The sequence below is a fragment of the Pelobates fuscus genome, chromosome 8, assembly GCF_036172605.1.
Source record: "Pelobates fuscus isolate aPelFus1 chromosome 8, aPelFus1.pri, whole genome shotgun sequence".
In the NCBI taxonomy this organism is placed as follows: domain Eukaryota; kingdom Metazoa; phylum Chordata; class Amphibia; order Anura; family Pelobatidae; genus Pelobates; species Pelobates fuscus.
The window spans coordinates 42273174-42293317 of record NC_086324.1 but is presented as its reverse complement, the minus strand read 5'-3'; the positions used below and the strand labels follow the sequence as shown (position 1 = coordinate 42293317).

The following is a 20144-nucleotide window of genomic DNA, read 5'->3' as shown; positions in this document are numbered from 1 at the left end:
ACAGACACACACGCTGTCACTCACAGACGCACACACTGTCACAGACGCACACGCTGTCACTTACAGACGCACACGCTGTCACTTACAGACGCACACACTCTGTCACTCACAGACGCACACACTCTGTCACTCACAGACGCACACACTCTGTCACTCACAGACGCACACGCTGTCACTCACAGACGCACACGCTGTCACTCACAGACGCACACGCTGTCACTCACAGACGCACACACTGTCACTCACAGACGCACACACTGTCACTCACAGACACACATCACATACATTCAATAATTATTTTAATAAATAGACATTTTCCACCCAGCCTCCCTACCTGGAGAGCTGGTGTGGATGATGCATTCTTCCCTGGGGTCCTGCTGGGCGGCGTGCAGCTGTGCTGTGCTGAGATGAGATCAGACGCGGCGAGGGAGCTCTAATCTCACCGCTCTGCTCCCAGGCGTGCTGTCTAGTGATGCCGCGGGAGCCGGAATATGACGTCATATTCCGGCTCCCGCGGTATCAGCAGACAGCACGCGAGGGAGCAGAGCGGTGAGATTAGAGCTCCCTCGCCGTGTCTGATCTCATCTCAGCACAGCCGCACCGGGGGCCGAGATGGTGGCTGGCAGCAGGGAGAGCTTCCCTCCTGCCGGTCACTGAAATTTTGCGCCCCCAGAGCCCGTGCGCCCTAAGGCGGCCGCCTGTGCCGCCTTATGGACGCGCCGGCCCTGGTGGTACTTACTTGCTATCACTCGTGGCAGAGCAAGATGATAGGGTACCACAGTGCTAGAATTTCTTTCGATCTACCTTCACCTATTTTGTCTTAATTTTCTTCTACCAGGCTCTCTCAACCTGCTACTCTACCATTGCCATTTTTTTATCTTCCCAAACATTCTAAAACTATCAGCCCCATCCTTACAAGAATTCCATTCACTTTACTTTTCATTTACTTTCCTCTAGCATATAGCTTTCCATTGCCCATGTTTTATCTTTTACCTTTATTTCAAAATTGAAAACCTCAACAAAGGCACCTCTAACACGTGTCTGTGAGCTCAGACGACAGCAGTACCCCAATAACTCTATCCTACACCTACAGGGGTTTTCATGTTCTCATTAATCATTGGACTCCAGTGCACCTGCATCAGCAAGAATTCTCTCATCTGTAATTTACATTTCTGCTTCCATGTTTGCAAAATTCTTCTAGAAAATCTCTGTTGTAAAGTTACCTCCTCTGTGACAGACAGACAGGTCTCATAAGCATGGCAGCAAAGTTAATTGGATTTCTAGCAGCCGTTGGCAACTTGGCACAGGTGAATCCTGCCACCTGAACAGCCAGCAGACAAACGCAAACTTAGAACGTATCTATCCTTTTCATTGTAAGCTAACACAGGTTTTTTAACAACATTTAATGTAAGCATTAGATGCTGTCTCTCTGGTTTGGTCAGGGCCGGATTAACATAGGGGCTGATGGAGCTGCAGCTCCAGGCCCAGGCCCATGGAATAGGCCCATTGATTTAAAAAAAAAAAGAAAATTTTTTTTTTTACATTTTTTTTTTTCCCCACACACTACTCTTAGGGATTCTACCTGGATTTTATTCTATTGGCACAGCCAGTATTTGAAGCTGCCTGGCTGGTGCCAATAGTGGAGTGATACTGGCAATACAAATGCTGGTATTTTCCTCAGTATACACAAGAGACTGCTATGCAATACCAGCACTGGCCAGTAGGGGTCGCTGTGTGTGGAGACAGGCAGGGATAGGAAGTTCCAGCATATCCCTCCTTGCCTATCTATACTCACTGATCTGCAGGGGTGCAGCTACAGAGAGTCCAGATAGCAACTTCCACCCTGCAGAGACAGCCTACAGCTCAGGGAAGTAAGGGATGGGGGGAAACGCTGCAAGGAGACATACACTAAGACACTAAGGGACATTGGGAGACATTATGACACAGACACATGGGGACACAGGAATCCATCTATACAGCAGAATCAAACTAAGTAGTTTTTTGGTGATTTTACAGCATTTTCTCTTATGTCACTCCTTGTGATTTACATCATGTGATGTCACCCATACATATTTAATTATGCAAATTAGCAAGGCCGGTATGTTTTTCCAAGAAAGTTGGCAACCCTAACTACTTTTCACATACTCTTACTTAAGTATGGAAACTTAAGAGGGATGTATGGGAACAAAACTTGTGTGAACTGGCTGACAATGAATATGGTTAAAGGGACCCTATAGTCACCAGAACCACTGCAGCTTATTGAATTTGTTCTGGTGAGTAGAATCATTACCTTCAGGCTTTTTGCTGTAAACACTGTCTTTTCAGAGAAAATGCAGTGTTTACATTACGGCCAGTGATACCTTCACTGCCCACTCCTCAGATGGCTGTTAGAGATCCTTCCTGGGTCATAGCTGCCTAAAATGCATCCAAACATTCAGTATCTCCTCCCTCTGCATGCAGACACTGAACTTTCCTCATAGAGATTCATTGATTCAATTAATCTCTATGAGGAGATGCTGATTGGCCAGGGCTGCATTTGAATCATGCTGGCTCTGCCCCTGACTTGCCTCTTTGTCAGTCTAAGCCAATCCTATGGGGAAGCACTGTGATTGGATCAGGCCACCAATTCTAATGATGTCAGCAGACTGCTTGTTTTTCTGAGTCTAACAGCATGCAGAGTTACAGCTTCAGGCTTGAATACAGTAAGATTTTGCTATATTTATGGAGGCATGAGGGGCCCAGGGGGGCTAGATGGTGGTGTTGACACTATAGGGTCATGAATTTATGTTTGTGTTCCTGACCCTATAGTGATCCTTTAAGGTAATGCTGACTTTGGTCTCTCTAACACTGTGGCATGTTCCCTTTCTTCTACACTCACTACATACAGCTTTTCTCTGTCCCAGACTATATACCAGGAGCTTCTGCCTGCTAGTAAGAAGGTAAGGAGACAAGTGGACCAGCGAGTGCTAGGGGACAGTCCTTAGAAAGCTTTGAGCGAGCGCATCATTAGATGCATTTATGCCAAGCTCAGGGTGCTGTCTGCATAGTATGCCCTTAGTTTGCCAACTGCATGATAGGCAGGCAGCCTGACATGCCTTCTAATTCTTTGGGCAGACATGTCCTCTTTTTGGGCATGTTCGTTCGCCCCTTTTGGCAGGTTACATGACTTGTGTCAGTGGCACACCGTTTTACCGTGCCCATTGACTTCCTGCTTGACTGGACACTGCTGTTAGGGGTTATGGATTTACTTGAAAGATGAAAACATAAATTAGTGAGAGATTAGCATAGGGTATGTGTTTTCTTATAGCTGCTGTTTTCTTTCTCTCCAGCACCATCTCCATCAGATACATGACGCGTGGGAGTGTTTTACTGTTTTTGGTCAATATGATTCTGTAATTAGGCCCGTCATAATTGTCAGCACCAGGCCCACTAGGCTCTTAATCTGGCCCTGGGTTTGGTTATCCTGTTATAAACTGATACAAAGTACATTACAGGCCCTTAACAATAATAATAATTAGGCAAATAACATTATAGTTAAAGTGAAGTAAAACCTTGAGAAATATGAGGTCATTTTGTTATTTAACCCCCATCATGAAATGGTTAGGCAAATCCCTTTTTATTATTACAGTGCTGGCTTGGCACCTGTCTTGGGTTATACTCAAGAAATGATATGTACGTATGAATGCTTATATCTTGAGCCTATCTAATATCATATTGCCACTGTGTTACAAAAGAGTAACAAGTTTAAAATGAGTGAAATTAAATTGTTCTGAACCACATTTATTATCCGGGACTATATCTTCATCTCATTTATAGTGTAGGATATAAACACCATCCTTCAATGGAGAAGGTGCTTCTTTCTTTAAACAAAATCCCAAACATGTAAGTATTGTCTTTCAAGACATTTTTTTGTTGTACGTCAGTGCTTGTTATCACTTCTATCTCCATATTCCCCAAAAAAATAGTCACCAAAAAAAAGAGAAATGTTAATAATAATGGAATGTTGGTGGTCTTGTGAACTATTCCATCATCAAACCACGCAAATTTAACCTTAACCCCTTAAGGACACATGACGTGTGTGACACGTCATGATTCCATTTTATTCCAGAAGTTTGGTCCTTAAGGGGTTAAAGGTCCAATCAAGACACGTGTTGACCTCCTATTCTTATTCCATAATGCTTAAAAATATGCAGCGAAAAATACATTAAAAAAAATCTTGTTTCATTTTCTATTTTTTTCTGCTACATTTTGTCTATCTACTGTACATCACATGTGTGATATTTCTTGTGTAAATCTCTTAAGGATTGCTCAGAGTATTTGGAATTGGTCAAGCATTCATGCCTTCTTCTATTTCAACTGGGCTTTTAAATCGTAGGCCCTATAGTAATGAAGTTCAATGTAACAATAAAAGTATTCTCACATTGTTAGCCTTGAGCACGGAATAGGAGTTTTACGCATTGCACTCCAAATGAAGGACCTAATGCTAGTGATCCGTAGTGTACTTTATGTGCATACATTTTTAAAAGAATATTTTGTGGTCTTCGTTGCTCTACTGTGTTGCCTTTAGGGAATTACTGGAACCTAAACCATTCAGTGTCTTTAGTTGTGAAACCTTCAAACATTTTTCCTTTAAGTATGTTTAATACCATAACCCCAGAACACCTATAATACTGACTTTATGTACAACAGGTAATAGTGGGAAAAGCACGGCAAAAGAGGACACATATTAACAGCCACTTAAGCAGTTTGCAAAAAAGAATTGGCAGTTGGAATTCACATAAATAATGTGATTAGTTTACCAGAAATTCCCTGCAATAAAAAAAAAAAAAATAGACATTTTTGGATTTTATTGAATTAAAAAGTGAATTAAACTTACAACCTAGTTCAGAAAGGTTGTGGAAATGCCCAGGAATTTTTTATCAAGCTGTCTTTCAAAAAAACTAGACTATACGTGTTCCAACTACACAAAGATACAGGTATCAGAAAACTAGCCAATATTATTACCATGTTTCACGGGATTTCATAATTCATGTTTTGGAGTTGGGAAAGCTAACAGTCACCTGCTGGCGTACAACTCAAGACAATGTGTATATATTAAAGCATAGTATTAAAAGGATACCCCACTGCCCAAATAAGACTATATAAATCACAATTTAGTAGAGAAGCTCCCAATGAAAACATGCATGCATTTAATTACGCTTTTTTTTTTTATTTGGGCATTTCTAAAATTCCAGATCTCTTGGCTGGAGCCGTTGCAAGCCCTCTCATTCTTTCCAGCCCAGACTTTCTGTGTCTGTCCAATCACAGGCTTCCCAATGCAGCTCAATGAGAAGTCTTTCCAAGGCAGGTGCTCTGGGTAATTGATGCCTCTCGAGTTTAGCTCCATTGAGCTTACCAAACCAGGAAGTAAAAGGACTCGTTATCTGGTGGACAGCCGGGAGGGTTTAGCAAAGTTAAACACATGTCAAGTGATCTGCCTAACTGTTTTGTGAAAAGGGTTAAGTAACTGGGTATCTATGTAAATAACAAAGTAACATCATGTCACTCTTTTTTGTCACCTTCATCTTATTAATAGATTACTGGCAAGGGTGAAACAAAGTGAGAATCCAAAGTGAATTTCAAGTTTAAATTCAAAATAGCTGAACTGGAAAAATGTTATAAGCTATTTAGTTCAGCCACTGTGGACTAGACTCATCCACCGTGAATAAAGTTGTTTTGGACAAACATCTTCTGCAAATTAAAAAACAAAAATATGGACAGCTGAATTTTGACCAAATGGCTGTTTGGCTCATCTGAATTTCGTTAAGAAAAAAGATTTGAGAAAATGAATCAGACAATTATATTATATATTTATTCATTATATATTTATGAAATATATCATATATAAATACATTTTTCTTACTGCTACTCCTTTTCCCCCTCTATTGCTCCCTTCTCACTAGATCTTTAAATTAAATCAACATTTGATAAGATTTTGGAGGGCGATACATGGTAAAATTGTGGGGGGAAAAGACATTATGACCAGGGCCGTCTTTCCCATGGGCATGCTGGGCAGTTGCCCAGGGGCCACACAAGCATCCAGTGTGCCCAATCGACAGGGGAGATCTTTGATCTCCCCTGCCGGCCCATGGAGAGCCAACCCTGTTTCCTGGCTGTGGGCTATCAGATCAGAGATCTCCCTCATTGGACCACGGGCCCATCGATCGGGAAGAGAAGGCAGGAGGACCTGGATGTGGGAGGGGGACCTGGGAAGCAGGCTGTGTGGAGCGTTGCCGTGCGTTACCATGGTAATGCTCCACACAGCATTCTGCGCACGGGAGGACAGGAGACAGCCTGCAGCCAGATCGGCTGCAGGCTACACAGAACTCACCACCGGCCTGACTGTGCCCCCCCCCCCCTTCACCAAAGGTAAGAAGGAGGAAGGGGTGGATGAAGATTTTTATTAATGTATAGTATAATTTAAAAAAACACACACATTTGCTACCTGCACCCTTTAATCTCTGCAACACACAGCACTCCTCGCACACAGCACACTTCACAAACACACACACATACATACACTCAAACACACAGCACACACACACACACACACACACACACGCACATCTCAAACACACAGCACACTCCTCACACACAGCACTCCTTACACACACAGCACCTCTCAGGCACACACACACACACACACACACTACCTCTCAGACACACACACAGCACCCCCCACAGCACCTCTCAAACATACAGCACTGCTCACACACACAGCACCTCTCAGACACACAAACACACACACACAGCCCTCACATACACATCACACACGGGAAATGCTGGCTCTGTTCTAATTTATATATTGCCTGCAATTTACACTGTGTCTGATAATAAGAGGAAAGAACGATAAATAAAACCAAACTACTACAGTAGATTTTTATAAAGTCAACTATGTCATATAGACAAGTGTTTATGTAACAAATAATGAAATATGGTGAGTTCTAAATCGATTCCAAGGCGACCAAGCTGTGGCTACAGCTGAGTTGGAAAGGTTGTTGAAATCAGCAATTTTTGCCTAGATTTTGAAAACAAAGTTCAGTTCACAGCAATTTGGCATTTAGTGAATAAATTCCACATTATTTGGATGAATATGACATTTTTATAATCAGTCCCATTCACGTACTTGAACATATTGAAACTGTGCAGAATGTAAGCATACCAGACCATCTAATTGAGAATGTTAACATCACCAGTCAGTATTTAGTGGTTTATTTTTTGTAACATTATATAGGTAAAATTTGTATAAAAATGCCATTATCATATTTTTATTTTCGATCATGTTTTTCTAGACTGTCCTGGTCCACACGGCTGAAACAGTCCGTTTGAGATATTTTTTAGATTTACTGCTTGAAAAGGGGAAGCCAATAATGCTAGTTGGCAATGCTGGTGTTGGAAAAACTGTTTTGGTGCTGGACAAGTTGGCAAACTTGCCGGAAGAATACATGGTGGCCAAGGTTCCCTTTAACTACTATACGACATCTGCCATGCTCCAGCGTAAGGGAAATGTGTTAACATATGTTTATATTAAACACCAATACAATGTATGCTTATTGCATAGGTTATTGTGCAAGAAGGTCCATTGACTTTGTCTCCCTCTCATAATTATGGATAAGAAGAAACTAGACTCATTCAAGGAACAATTTGCAAGCAAATCAATTCACTGTAAATTAACACTACAGCACCATAAACACTACAGCTTGCTTGGTGCCAGGTACCCCCCATTGTAAAAAGTCAAAATGTTTTTGAATGGTTTCTTTTTAACCTGGGGTCATCCAAGCTCTGCACCCAGCCTCCACTACTGGCTGTTAGCTCATTGGCTGAGAGCGATAAGCTGACACTCTGAGCCAATGAGATAAGCCCTGCATTGTTCTGCCCTCCGGATCCCAGGTAAGAAGTCACACAGTTCAAAAAAGGTTTGATCACTTGCAATGGAGGGGCATCATAACCACTACAGCAAGCTGAATAGACAACACAGAAAACTCCCTTCGAACCCCCTAAATGTTTGGTAACCGTAAATGGTGGGCTAAGCGAAATTTCATTTGATCTTCTTTAAAAACTGTTTCTACAGTGACTCACACATAGTGTGAACATGATGTTACACATTTCACCAAACAGGTGTATTTATGGGACACACTGTTGCTTATTGTAGTTATAAACCTGATAGAAAAAAACACATTTGTAGGCATACGGTTACTAAATTTATACCCAGAGTCTGGAGGTAGGACATAACCCCAATATCACAATTAACGTAATAAACCCGACCTTTTTCCGCAGATCGCAGAAGAGAAAGCTCTATTTGTGCATAAATTTGTATAAAAATCCAAGGACAGACAAAAACATGTTTGCATATCTTGTGATTCAATTATTACAAGCTCCTAATTAGTTGTGTTAATTCAGGAAGTTTGATTGATTTGTACAAATATTTATTAGATTTTTTTTACATATTTAGGCGTTCTTGAAAAGCCTTTGGAAAAGAAAGCTGGAAGGAACTATTCTCCACCAGGCACCAAAAAACTGATCTATTTTATTGATGATCTTAACATGCCAGAGGTTGATGCCTACAGCACAGTGCAGCCTCACACGTTGATTAGACAACATCTTGATTACAGTCACTGGTAAGTATGACATGACATAGTTTTCATACATTCAGAGTCTCTTTAGGCCCATAATTACTCCACTCCCATGTCTCTAAATGCAAAATCTACAAGTTCTACTCTTTACTCATCAAAACGTTAATTTTCTGAATCAACATTTCAGTGTGTTTCAGGATCTACCAAGTGTACACTATAAAGATAAACTAGGTATATCTGCAGTTGCAAACTTTTTTCAATCTATACTAGGGGAGTTTTTTACCCCTACCCCTTCATGTATGTGGAGGGGTAGCAGATAGTACAAAACCGACAGAACTTGGGGTTCGGCCAAGCGATTGCCTTATTATTATTGTGACTTCTCTCCGGCAGAGGAGTCATGGTGGGGGGGAATGAAAACCCGCTAACCGTTTAAATGATATGTTTTCCCGAAGAAGTGTGTCTTCAAAGATTTTTTGAAGGAGTGGAGACTTTGAAATTCTAACCGAGAATGGAAGGGAGTTCCACAGAAAAGGTGCAGCCCTGGAGAAGTCTTGGAGGCAAGCATCAGATGTGGGAGTACGAACAGAGGATAGACGTAGGTCTTTGGCATAGCGCAGGGGCCTCCACGGGACATACTTCTGTATTAGGGAGGATAGATAGGTTGGAGCAGCAATATGTAGGGACTTATAAGCAAGTACCAGAATATTAAATTAAGCCCTATATCTAACTGGAAGCCGATGTAGTGACTGACAGAGGGGGAGGCTTGGGACGTGCGGGCGGACAGGAAAATGAGCCTCGCCGTCGCTTATTAAGACTAGGGTTTAGACATCTCCTGGTCTTATTCGTAACGGGCAGATGGTTTAGGTCAAAAGATTGAGGATATCCTGGTTTATCACCTTCAAAATTATACGTTTCTTTTTAGGTTTATTCACTAAATATCGAATAGTAATGGTCTAGAAGCCAAATTTAGACAAAGAGAGCTGATTTGAATATTTTTCAATCTCAACAACGTTTTTATGTTATCCTAAATTGTGCAATTCAGTTTGCAATTCAGTACAATTCTATGTTTATGGATATATTCCCTTAGTAAAAAAAAAAAATTAACATGAGAATTCTTATTTTCAGGTTAACATTGATTTTTTTTGAGTAAAGAAAACATTGAAATCATTCATCTTCTAAGGAAACATTAAAACACATGGTAGCAGTGAATACAGACAGTACAATTACTCAATGACATGACCACTTATTGAATGACGAGTTACTGAACAGATCGAAATGTGATGTCATTGAATGACAAGCACAGACAGTTGAGAATGGAATCTTTATAACAACAACAACCCTTCATTCCCATTCACTAGTTTTTATTCCCTGGAAACCACGGAGCGTGATTGCTAACTGTTTCAGTGCTGTACCAGTCATAAAACACACTTGCGAATAAGCTAGATGATGCACTAACCTGAACCTTGTACTTAATGATTAAACTCTATTTTTGTGATTCCTACAGGTACGATAGACAGAAACTCATTGCAAAAGAAATTCATAACTGTCAATACATAACATGCATGAATCCTACTGCTGGGAGTTTTTCCATCAATCCTCGTCTGCAGGTAGTGAATGTTTTTCAGTTTTATATCACTCTCTAACCTTAGTCAAGTCTTGGTTCGGAAGGCAATTTATTAATCAAATGTTCTGTGAAATATATGACTTTTGGAATGTTAGCTTTTGTGGTTTCAGGGTGAACAGCTCTGAGCACACACAGTGAAGCGTTTAACTCTGGAAGATGATATAATCTCTTTTTTTTTCAGAGACATTTCTCCGTGTTCGCTGTGCATTTTCCTGGATTAGATGCACTGACCACCATTTACAGCAAAATAATTAGCACACATTTTCAAAATGGCGGCTTCAGCTACAGTGTACAGAAATCTGTGACTACCCTCGTACAAGCGGCCATTTGTCTACACCAGAAAATGACCCAGAATTTTCTTCCCACTGCAATAAGATTCCACTACATTTTCAATTTAAGAGACCTCACACACGTATTTCAGGTAAACATTTTCTTTTTCTGTCCTTTTTTTTTATTATAAGACATTTTCAGAGTTATTAGTGAGAATTGGTGAGAAAGCAAAGTACATTTCACATTTTTGGCCTAAAATAGCTCAATTGTAAACATATTTACAATTCATATTTTTTTTCGTACATTTTAAAACTTTACTTTCAATTCTGACAGTTCACAGTTTAGCGAATAACCCTGTGTTTCTTCTATATGAAGCAATGACGGACTTTGACTGAGTCAATCTACAAACCAAATCCTATTCTGTGAAAAGAAATAGCTTTCCTCCGACACTGTATATAAATGCGAAGCACAATATAATTTTTTTTTCCCTTTTTGCTAGCGGCCATCTTTTGATACCACTTAACTCTTTGAGTACCAGAGCAGAGCAATCCACAGGGCACATCTCTGACCCTCAAAGGGTTAAACTCTACTAAATCATTTAATAACATTTTCATAGACGAGGCCCCAGTAACTCTTGCTTTTACAATGAATAATTAAAAGCAACAATTGAAGCTGGAAGCAAGTCATAAATATGTCAGTTAGTTGCGAGTTCTGCAAATTGCTTGTGTAGAAACCAAGAAAAGTGAGGTCCTAACATGCTAATTACTTTTAATTGTGCTACTTGTATGCAAGCAATTTGCCGAGTTCTGAAGGATGTGCGGAGCCAGCGTGTTGTAACTCAGCGTTCCGTTTTGTCAGCAGATTGATTGGTAAACTCGTAGCGGTTTATTTACTCAACAGCGAGTTGTAATGATTTAGCTACAGCAAAGTTTGAGCCAAAATTAATACATTAGTTTGTATTAAAATTCTGTTGCATATCACTATAGCTGTGTTAAATGTAATGAAAGAATATAGGATGTTTCTTTTACTTCTTTTTCTTTTTTTTTGTTTTCGTTTTATTTCTAGTAAATGTTTCTTAAGTTGAACGTATAGTGGATGAAACCATTACATTGCTAAAGGATAAAGTTTCCATTCAAAGGGATACTATATTCACCAAAACAACTACAGCTTATTGTAGTTGTTCTGGTGGTGAGTATAGTCAGTCACTGCAGGCATTTTCGTGTAAACACTGCCTTTTCAGAGTAAAGGCAGTGATAACATTGCAGCCTAGGAACACCTCTAGTGGCGACTCCTCAGACTGCCACTAGAGGTGCTTTTTGCGGCAGTGCTGCACATTGTGCAATATCACAGAGGGTGGGATAAGGGGAGGACATGGGTGTCACAGAGCAGGGACTGTGCTGCCATTACATGTCAAAATGGCATAAACTCTCTATGTACACTGTTTCAAACTAAAACGCTGCGCATACAGACTCTATGCACCATAATCACTTCAAATCAGTGATGTGATCTTGGGTGGTTGGAAACCCTTTAGATCACCTGTTAAATATTACAAATATATAAAATATATAAAATGATCTTCTGGTTATTGTTTCTAGGGAATGCTTCTTGCATCTCCTGAGTGTATTCGATTCTCCAGTGACTTGGTCGACTTATGGCTACATGAGTCATCCAGAGTATACTCCGATAAACTCATGGAAGAGAAAGACGTAGAACACTTTAAGAAGGTGCTCATAGATACTGCTAAAAGATACTTTGAGGTAAGTTGTAAGCCTAGTTTCAGTTCTCTAAGTCAGTGGAGACCACAAGGAATCCCAACATCTACAACTCCATGGAGGCTTTGTCAGCCTTAATACTTGATAGCCAGCAATTCTGGATCATTTTACTTTTAGATAAACGTTTCATGACGGGTTAACTTTAAGCCCTAATACCTCATTTAGTAAAATAAATATCATTGATCCCTCGTTGTTTTATGAGATATTACGGTAGGTTAAAATGTACTTCCTGTCAAGTGCCAAGGACACTGTCATCACATTGCCATAGTAGAGCAATTTTGCACTCTTACTCCTGATACTTAAAGGGACACTCCAGACCCCTAAAGCACTTTAACTTACTGAAAAGCTTTATGTGTGAAGACTGTGTCCTATTTTTTCATTTTGGAAAAAGTACAGTTTGTATAGAAATTGGCTCTTTTATAAATTATATAGGTTACACCCCTTGGCTTTTCAAGCAGACAATAGGACCTGTTACTTCCTGGTTTAGTTAGTTTATTTGCACAAAACTCAAGAAGCAGCAATTGCTCAGAGCACCTAATTGAGCTTCATTGGGAAGTCTGTGATTGGACAGTCACACAAAGTCTGGGCGGGGTTAGAAGAGGAGGTTTGGCAAATGCAGCCGACAAAAAATCTGCAGTTTTTGAAAGCTGTTTTTAGATATAAATGCATTATTTAAGTGCATGCATATTTTCATTTGGGGATATCTACTAAATTGTGTTTTTTAAAATTTATTTTGTATTTGGGCAGTGGAGTGTCCCTTCTTTAATATACCACACAGGAAGGGGCACAGTGAGTAAGTATGTCACCGACTGCTTGCAATAGCCTATGATTGGGCCTTTGCATTTATTTATTTTTTTGCTTAGGTTACCTTGAATAGATGAAAGATACACAAGACAATTAAAAGACAATTTAAAAGGGAATTAGAAGCATGTTAGATTACTAGTTGATCTAAATAACATATATATACAAGATATATCACATTAAGAAGCTGTGCACTCAGATAATCATAGTAGAATATTATTCTTAATATTATTATTAATATCTACCAAGGAACTTGTCCACGCTCTGGTAATTTCCCGCATGAATTATAGTAATCCTGTCCTAATTGGTCTTCCCAAAAGCCGTATTGCCCGCGATGAATGCTGCCGCCAGACCATGGGGTAGGAACCGGGGAGGATGGGGGGGACGCATCGCCCCCAGCAAATCATGCGGGGGGGGGGAGAACAGGTTATGGGGAAATCTCCCCCCAGCTCCGCCGGCCCCCCTCATGCTGCAGCCGCTCTGCAGAGAGCCTCAGGCGGCTGCAGCTTTGCCCGGGCTGGTGCGTCCATGAGGGCGCACCGCCCGGGCGCAGCATGAGGAGAGGGTCTGACAGGAGGGAAGAGCTCAGCGCTCCCTCCTGTCACTCCCTCACTGTAGCATGGCCGAGCCCTGTATGGTCCGCGGGTACAGGGAGCATCTGTCTCCTGTACCCGGTCGGACTAACAGGAAGTGCACACTGAGTGTGCACTTCCTGTTAGTCCGGCCGGGTACAGAAAAGAAAATCTCCCTGTACCCGCGGACCATAGAGGGCTCGACCACGCTATAACAGAGGTAGGGGAGGGGGGAGGAAGAGAATGACAAGGGAGGGAGGGGGAGAAATAAGAGAGTGACAAGGGAGGGAGGGGGAGAAAAAAGAGAGTGACATGGGAGGGAGGGAGGGGGAGAGAGTGACAAGGGAGGGAGGGAGGGAGGGAGGGGGAGAAAGAGTGACAAGGGAGGGAGGGAGGGGGAGAAAGAGTGACAAGGGAGGGAGGGAGGGGGAGAAAGAGTGACAAGGGAGGGAGGGAGGGGGAGAAAGAGTGACAAGGGAGGGAGGGAGGGGGAGAAAGAGTGACAAGGGAGGGAGGGGGAGAAAGAGTGACAAGGGAGGGAGGGAGGGGGAGAAAGAGTGACAAGGGAGGGAGGGAGGGGGAGAAAGAGTGACAAGGGAGGGAGGGAGGGGGAGAAAGAGTGACAAGGGAGGGAGGGAGGGGGAGAAAGAGTGACAAGGGAGGGAGGGAGGGGGAGAAAGAGTGACAAGGGAGGGAGGGAGGGGGAGAAAGAGTGACAAGGGAGGGAGGGAGGGGGAGAAAGAGTGACAAGGGAGGGAGGGAGGGGGAGAAAGAGTGACAAGGGAGGGAGGGAGGGGGAGAAAGAGTGACAAGGGAGGGAGGGAGGGGGAGAAAGAGTGACAAGGGAGGGAGGGAGGGGGAGAAAGAGTGACAAGGGAGGGAGGGAGGGGGAGAAAGAGTGACAAGGGAGGGAGGGAGGGGGAGAAAGAGTGACAAGGGAGGGAGGGAGGGGGAGAAAGAGTGACGAGGGAGGGAGGGAGGGGGAGAAAGAGTGACGAGGGAGGGAGGGAGGGGGAGAAAGAGTGACGAGGGAGGGAGGGAGGGGGAGAAAGAGTGACGAGGGAGGGAGGGAGGGGGAGAAAGAGTGACGAGGGAGGGGGAGAAAGAGTGACGAGGGAGGGAGGGAGAGAAAGAGTGACGAGGGAGGGAGGGAGAGAAAGAGTGACGAGGGAGGGAGGGAGGGAGGGGGAGAAAGAGTGACGAGGGAGGGAGGGAGGGAGGGGGAGAAAGAGTGACGAGGGAGGGAGGGAGGGAGGGGGAGAAAGAGTGACGAGGGAGGGAGGGAGGGAGGGGGAGAAAGAGTGACGAGGGAGGGAGGGAGGGAGGGGGAGAAAGAGTGACGAGGGAGGGAGGGAGGGAGGGGGAGAAAGAGTGACGAGGGAGGGAGGGAGGGAGGGGGAGAAAGAGTGACGAGGGAGGGAGGGAGGGAGGGGGAGAAAGAGTGACGAGGGAGGGAGGGAGGGAGGGGGAGAAAGAGTGACGAGGGAGGGAGGGAGGGAGGGGGAGAAAGAGTGACGAGGGAGGGAGGGAGGGAGGGGGAGAAAGAGTGACGAGGGAGGGAGGGAGGGAGGGGGAGAAAGAGTGACGAGGGAGGGAGGGAGGGAGGGGGAGAAAGAGTGACGAGGGAGGGAGGGAGGGAGGGGGAGAAAGAGTGACGAGGGAGGGAGGGAGGGAGGGGGAGAAAGAGTGACGAGGGAGGGAGGGAGGGAGGGGGAGAAAGAGTGACGAGGGAGGGAGGGAGGGAGGGGGAGAAAGAGTGACGAGGGAGGGAGGGAGGGAGGGAGGGGGAGAAAGAGTGACGAGGGAGGGAGGGAGGGAGGGAGGGGGAGAAAGAGTGACGAGGGAGGGAGGGAGGGAGGGAGGGGGAGAAAGAGTGACGAGGGAGGGAGGGAGGGAGGGAGGGGGAGAAAGAGTGACGAGGGAGGGAGGGAGGGAGGGAGGGGGAGAAAGAGTGACGAGGGAGGGAGGGAGGGAGGGAGGGGGAGAAAGAGTGACGAGGGAGGGAGGGAGGGAGGGAGGGGGAGAAAGAGTGACGAGGGAGGGAGGGAGGGAGGGAGGGGGAGAAAGAGTGACGAGGGAGGGAGGGAGGGAGGGAGGGGGAGAAAGAGTGACGAGGGAGGGAGGGAGGGAGGGAGGGGGAGAAAGAGTGACGAGGGAGGGAGGGAGGGAGGGAGGGGGAGAAAGAGTGACGAGGGAGGGAGGGAGGGAGGGAGGGGGAGAAAGAGTGACGAGGGAGGGAGGGAGGGAGGGAGGGGGAGAAAGAGTGACGAGGGAGGGAGGGAGGGAGGGGGAGAAAGAGTGACGAGGGAGGGAGGGAGGGAGGGAGGGGGAGAAAGAGTGACGAGGGAGGGGGAGAAGGAGGGAGGGAGGGAGGGGGAGAAGGAGGGAGGGAGGGAGGGGGAGAAAGAGTGACGAGGGAGGGGGAGAAAGAGTGACGAGGGAGGGGGAGAAAGAGTGACGAGGGAGGGGGAGAAAGAGTGACGAGGGAGGGGGAGAAAGAGTGACGAGGGAGGGGGAGAAAGAGTGACGAGGGAGGGGGAGAAAGAGTGACGAGGGAGGGGGAGAAAGAGTGACGAGGGAGGGGGAGAAAGAGTGACGAGGGAGGGGGAGAAAGAGTGACGAGGGAGGGGGAGAAAGAGTGACGAGGGAGGGGGAGAAAGAGTGACGAGGGAGGGGGAGAAAGAGTGACGAGGGAGGGGGAGAAAGAGTGACGAGGGAGGGGGAGAAAGAGTGACGAGGGAGGGGGAGAAAGAGTGACGAGGGAGGGGGAGAAAGAGTGACGAGGGAGGGGGAGAAAGAGTGACGAGGGAGGGGGAGAAAGAGTGACGAGGGAGGGGGAGAAAGAGTGACGAGGGAGGGGGAGAAAGAGTGACGAGGGAGGGGGAGAAAGAGTGACGAGGGAGGGGGAGAAAGAGTGACGAGGGAGGGGGAGAAAGAGTGACGAGGGAGGGGGAGAAAGAGTGACGAGGGAGGGGGAGAAAGAGTGACGAGGGAGGGGGAGAAAGAGTGACGAGGGAGGGGGAGAAAGAGTGACGAGGGAGGGGGAGAAAGAGTGACGAGGGAGGGGGAGAAAGAGTGACGAGGGAGGGGGAGAAAGAGTGACGAGGGAGGGGGAGAAAGAGTGACGAGGGAGGGGGAGAAAGAGTGACGAGGGAGGGGGAGAAAGAGTGACGAGGGAGGGGGAGAAAGAGTGACGAGGGAGGGGGAGAAAGAGTGACGAGGGAGGGGGAGAAAGAGTGACGAGGGAGGGGGAGAAAGAGTGACGAGGGAGGGGGAGAAAGAGTGACGAGGGAGGGGGAGAAAGAGTGACGAGGGAGGGGGAGAAAGAGTGACGAGGGAGGGGGAGAAAGAGTGACGAGGGAGGGGGAGAAAGAGTGACGAGGGAGGGGGAGAAAGAGTGACGAGGGAGGGGGAGAAAGAGTGACGAGGGAGGGGGAGAAAGAGTGACGAGGGAGGGGGAGAAAGAGTGACGAGGGAGGGGGAGAAAGAGTGACGAGGGAGGGGGAGAAAGAGTGACGAGGGAGGGGGAGAAAGAGTGACGAGGGAGGGGGAGAAAGAGTGACGAGGGAGGGGGAGAAAGAGTGACGAGGGAGGGGGAGAAAGAGTGACGAGGGAGGGAGGGGGAGAAAGAGTGACGAGGGAGGGGGAGAAAGAGTGACGAGGGAGGGAGGGGGAGAAAGAGTGACGAGGGAGGGGGAGAAAGAGTGACGAGGGAGGGAGGGGGAGAAAGAGTGACGAGGGAGGGGGAGAAAGAGTGACGAGGGAGGGGGAGAAAGAGTGACGAGGGAGGGAGGGAGGGGGAGAAAGAGTGACGAGGGAGGGGGGAGAAAGAGTGACGAGGGAGGGAGGGAGGGGGAGAAAGAGTGACGAGGGAGGGAGGGAGGGAGGGGGAGAAAGAGTGACGAGGGAGGGAGGGAGGGAGGGGGAGAAAGAGTGACGAGGGAGGGAGGGAGGGAGGGGGAGAAAGAGTGACGAGGGAGGGAGGGAGGGAGGGGGAGAAAGAGTGACGAGGGAGGGAGGGAGGGAGGGGGAGAAAGAGTGACGAGGGAGGGAGGGAGGGAGGGGGAGAAAGAGTGACGAGGGAGGGAGGGAGGGAGGGGGAGAAAGAGTGACGAGGGAGGGAGGGAGGGAGGGGGAGAAAGAGTGACGAGGGAGGGAGGGAGGGAGGGGGAGAAAGAGTGACGAGGGAGGGAGGGAGGGAGGGGGAGAAAGAGTGACGAGGGAGGGAGGGAGGGAGGGGGAGAAAGAGTGACGAGGGAGGGAGGGAGGGAGGGGGAGAAAGAGTGACGAGGGAGGGAGGGAGGGAGGGGGAGAAAGAGTGACGAGGGAGGGAGGGAGGGAGGGGGAGAAAGAGTGACGAGGGAGGGAGGGAGGGAGGGGGAGAAAGAGTGACGAGGGAGGGAGGGAGGGAGGGGGAGAAAGAGTGACGAGGGAGGGAGGGAGGGAGGGGGAGAAAGAGTGACGAGGGAGGGAGGGAGGGAGGGGGAGAAAGAGTGACGAGGGAGGGAGGGAGGGAGGGGGAGAAAGAGTGACGAGGGAGGGAGGGAGGGAGGGGGAGAAAGAGTGACGAGGGAGGGAGGGAGGGAGGGGGAGAAAGAGTGACGAGGGAGGGAGGGAGGGAGGGGGAGAAAGAGTGACGAGGGAGGGAGGGAGGGAGGGGGAGAAAGAGTGACGAGGGAGGGAGGGAGGGAGGGGGAGAAAGAGTGACGAGGGAGGGAGGGAGGGAGGGGGAGAAAGAGTGACGAGGGAGGGAGGGAGGGAGGGGGAGAAAGAGTGACGAGGGAGGGAGGGAGGGAGGGGGAGAAAGAGTGACGAGGGAGGGAGGGAGGGAGGGGGAGAAAGAGTGACGAGGGAGGGAGGGAGGGAGGGGGAGAAAGAGTGACGAGGGAGGGAGGGAGGGAGGGGGAGAAAGAGTGACGAGGGAGGGAGGGAGGGAGGGGGAGAAAGAGTGACGAGGGAGGGAGGGAGGGAGGGGGAGAAAGAGTGACGAGGGAGGGAGGGAGGGAGGGGGAGAAAGAGTGACGAGGGAGGGAGGGAGGGAGGGGGAGAAAGAGTGACGAGGGAGGGAGGGAGGGAGGGGGAGAAAGAGTGACGAGGGAGGGAGGGAGGGAGGGGGAGAAAGAGTGACGAGGGAGGGAGGGAGGGAGGGGGAGAAAGAGTGACGAGGGAGGGAGGGAGGGAGGGGGAGAAAGAGTGACGAGGGAGGGAGGGAGGGAGGGGGAGAAAGAGTGACGAGGGAGGGAGGGAGGGAGGGGGAGAAAGAGTGACGAGGGAGGGAGGGAGGGAGGGGGAGAAAGAGTGACGAGGGAGGGAGGGAGGGAGGGGGAGAAAGAGTGACGAGGGAGGGAGGGAGGGAGGGGGAGAAAGAGTGACGAGGGAGGGAGGGAGGGAGGGGGAGAAAGAGTGACGAGGGAGGGAGGGAGGGAGGGGGAGAAAGAGTGACGAGGGAGGGAGGGAGGGAGGGGGAGAAAGAGTGACGAGGGAGGGAGGGAGGGAGGGGGAGAAAGAGTGACGAGGGAGGGAGGGAGGGAGGGGGAGAAAGAGTGACGAGGGAGGGAGGGAGGGAGGGGGAGAAAGAGTGACGAGGGAGGGAGGGAGGGAGGGGGAGAAAGAGTGACGAGGGAGGGAGGGAGGGAGGGGGAGAAAGAGTGACGAGGGAGGGAGGGAGGGAGGGGGAGAAAGAGTGACGAGGGAGGGAGGGAGGGAGGGGGAGAAAGAGTGACGAGGGAGGGAGGGAGGGAGGGGGAGAAAGAGTGACGAGGGAGGGAGGGAGGGAGGGGGAGAAAGAGTGACGAGGGAGGGAGGGAGGGAGGGGGAGAAAGAGTGACGAGGGAGGGAGGGAGGGAGGGGGAGAAAGAGTGACGAGGGAGGGAGGGAGGGAGGGGGAGAAAGAGTGACGAGGGAGGGAGGGAGGGAGGGGGAGAAAGAGTGACGAGGGAGGGAGGGAGGGAGGGGGAGAAAGAGTGACGAGGGAGGGAGGGAGGGAGGGGGAGAAAGAGTGACGAGGGAGGGAGGGAGGGAGGGGGAGAAAGAGTGACGAGGGAGGGAGGGAGGGAGGGGGAGAAAGAGTGACGAGGGAGGGAGGGAGGGAGGGGGAGAAAGAGTGACGAGGGAGGGAGGGAGGGAGGGGGAGAAAGAGTGACGAGGGAGGGAGGGAGGGAGGGGGAGAAAGAGTGACGAGGGAGGGAGGGAGGGAGGGGGAGAAAGAGTGACGAGGGAGGGAGGGAGGGAGGGGGAGAAAGAGTGACGAGGGAGGGAGGGAGGGAGGGGGAGAAAGAGTGACGAGGGAGGGAGGGAGGGAGGGGGAGAAAGAGTGACGAGGGAGGGAGGGAGGGAGGGGGAGAAAGAGTGACGAGGGAGGGAGGGGGGGAGGGGGAGAAAGAGTGACGAGGGAGGGAGGGGGGGAGGGGGAGAAAGAGTGACGAGGGAGGGAGGGGGGGAGGGGGAGAAAGAGTGACGAGGGAGGGAGGGGGAGAGGGGGAGAAAGAGTGAC

General features: G+C 48.1%; 1 protein-coding gene across 1 annotated transcript in view; it reads left to right on the top strand.

Annotated features, from left to right (window-relative positions):
• Positions 1-20144, top strand: part of LOC134571235 (dynein axonemal heavy chain 11-like) — a 260314-nt gene that overhangs the window by 117741 nt on the left and 122429 nt on the right. Inside the window, exons 45-49 of the mRNA XM_063429407.1 lie at positions 7332-7536; positions 8492-8657; positions 10117-10219; positions 10418-10657; positions 12102-12263. Of these exons, the coding sequence (XP_063285477.1) occupies positions 7332-7536; positions 8492-8657; positions 10117-10219; positions 10418-10657; positions 12102-12263 (876 nt within the window). The remainder of the gene's footprint in view (positions 1-7331; positions 7537-8491; positions 8658-10116; positions 10220-10417; positions 10658-12101; positions 12264-20144) is intronic.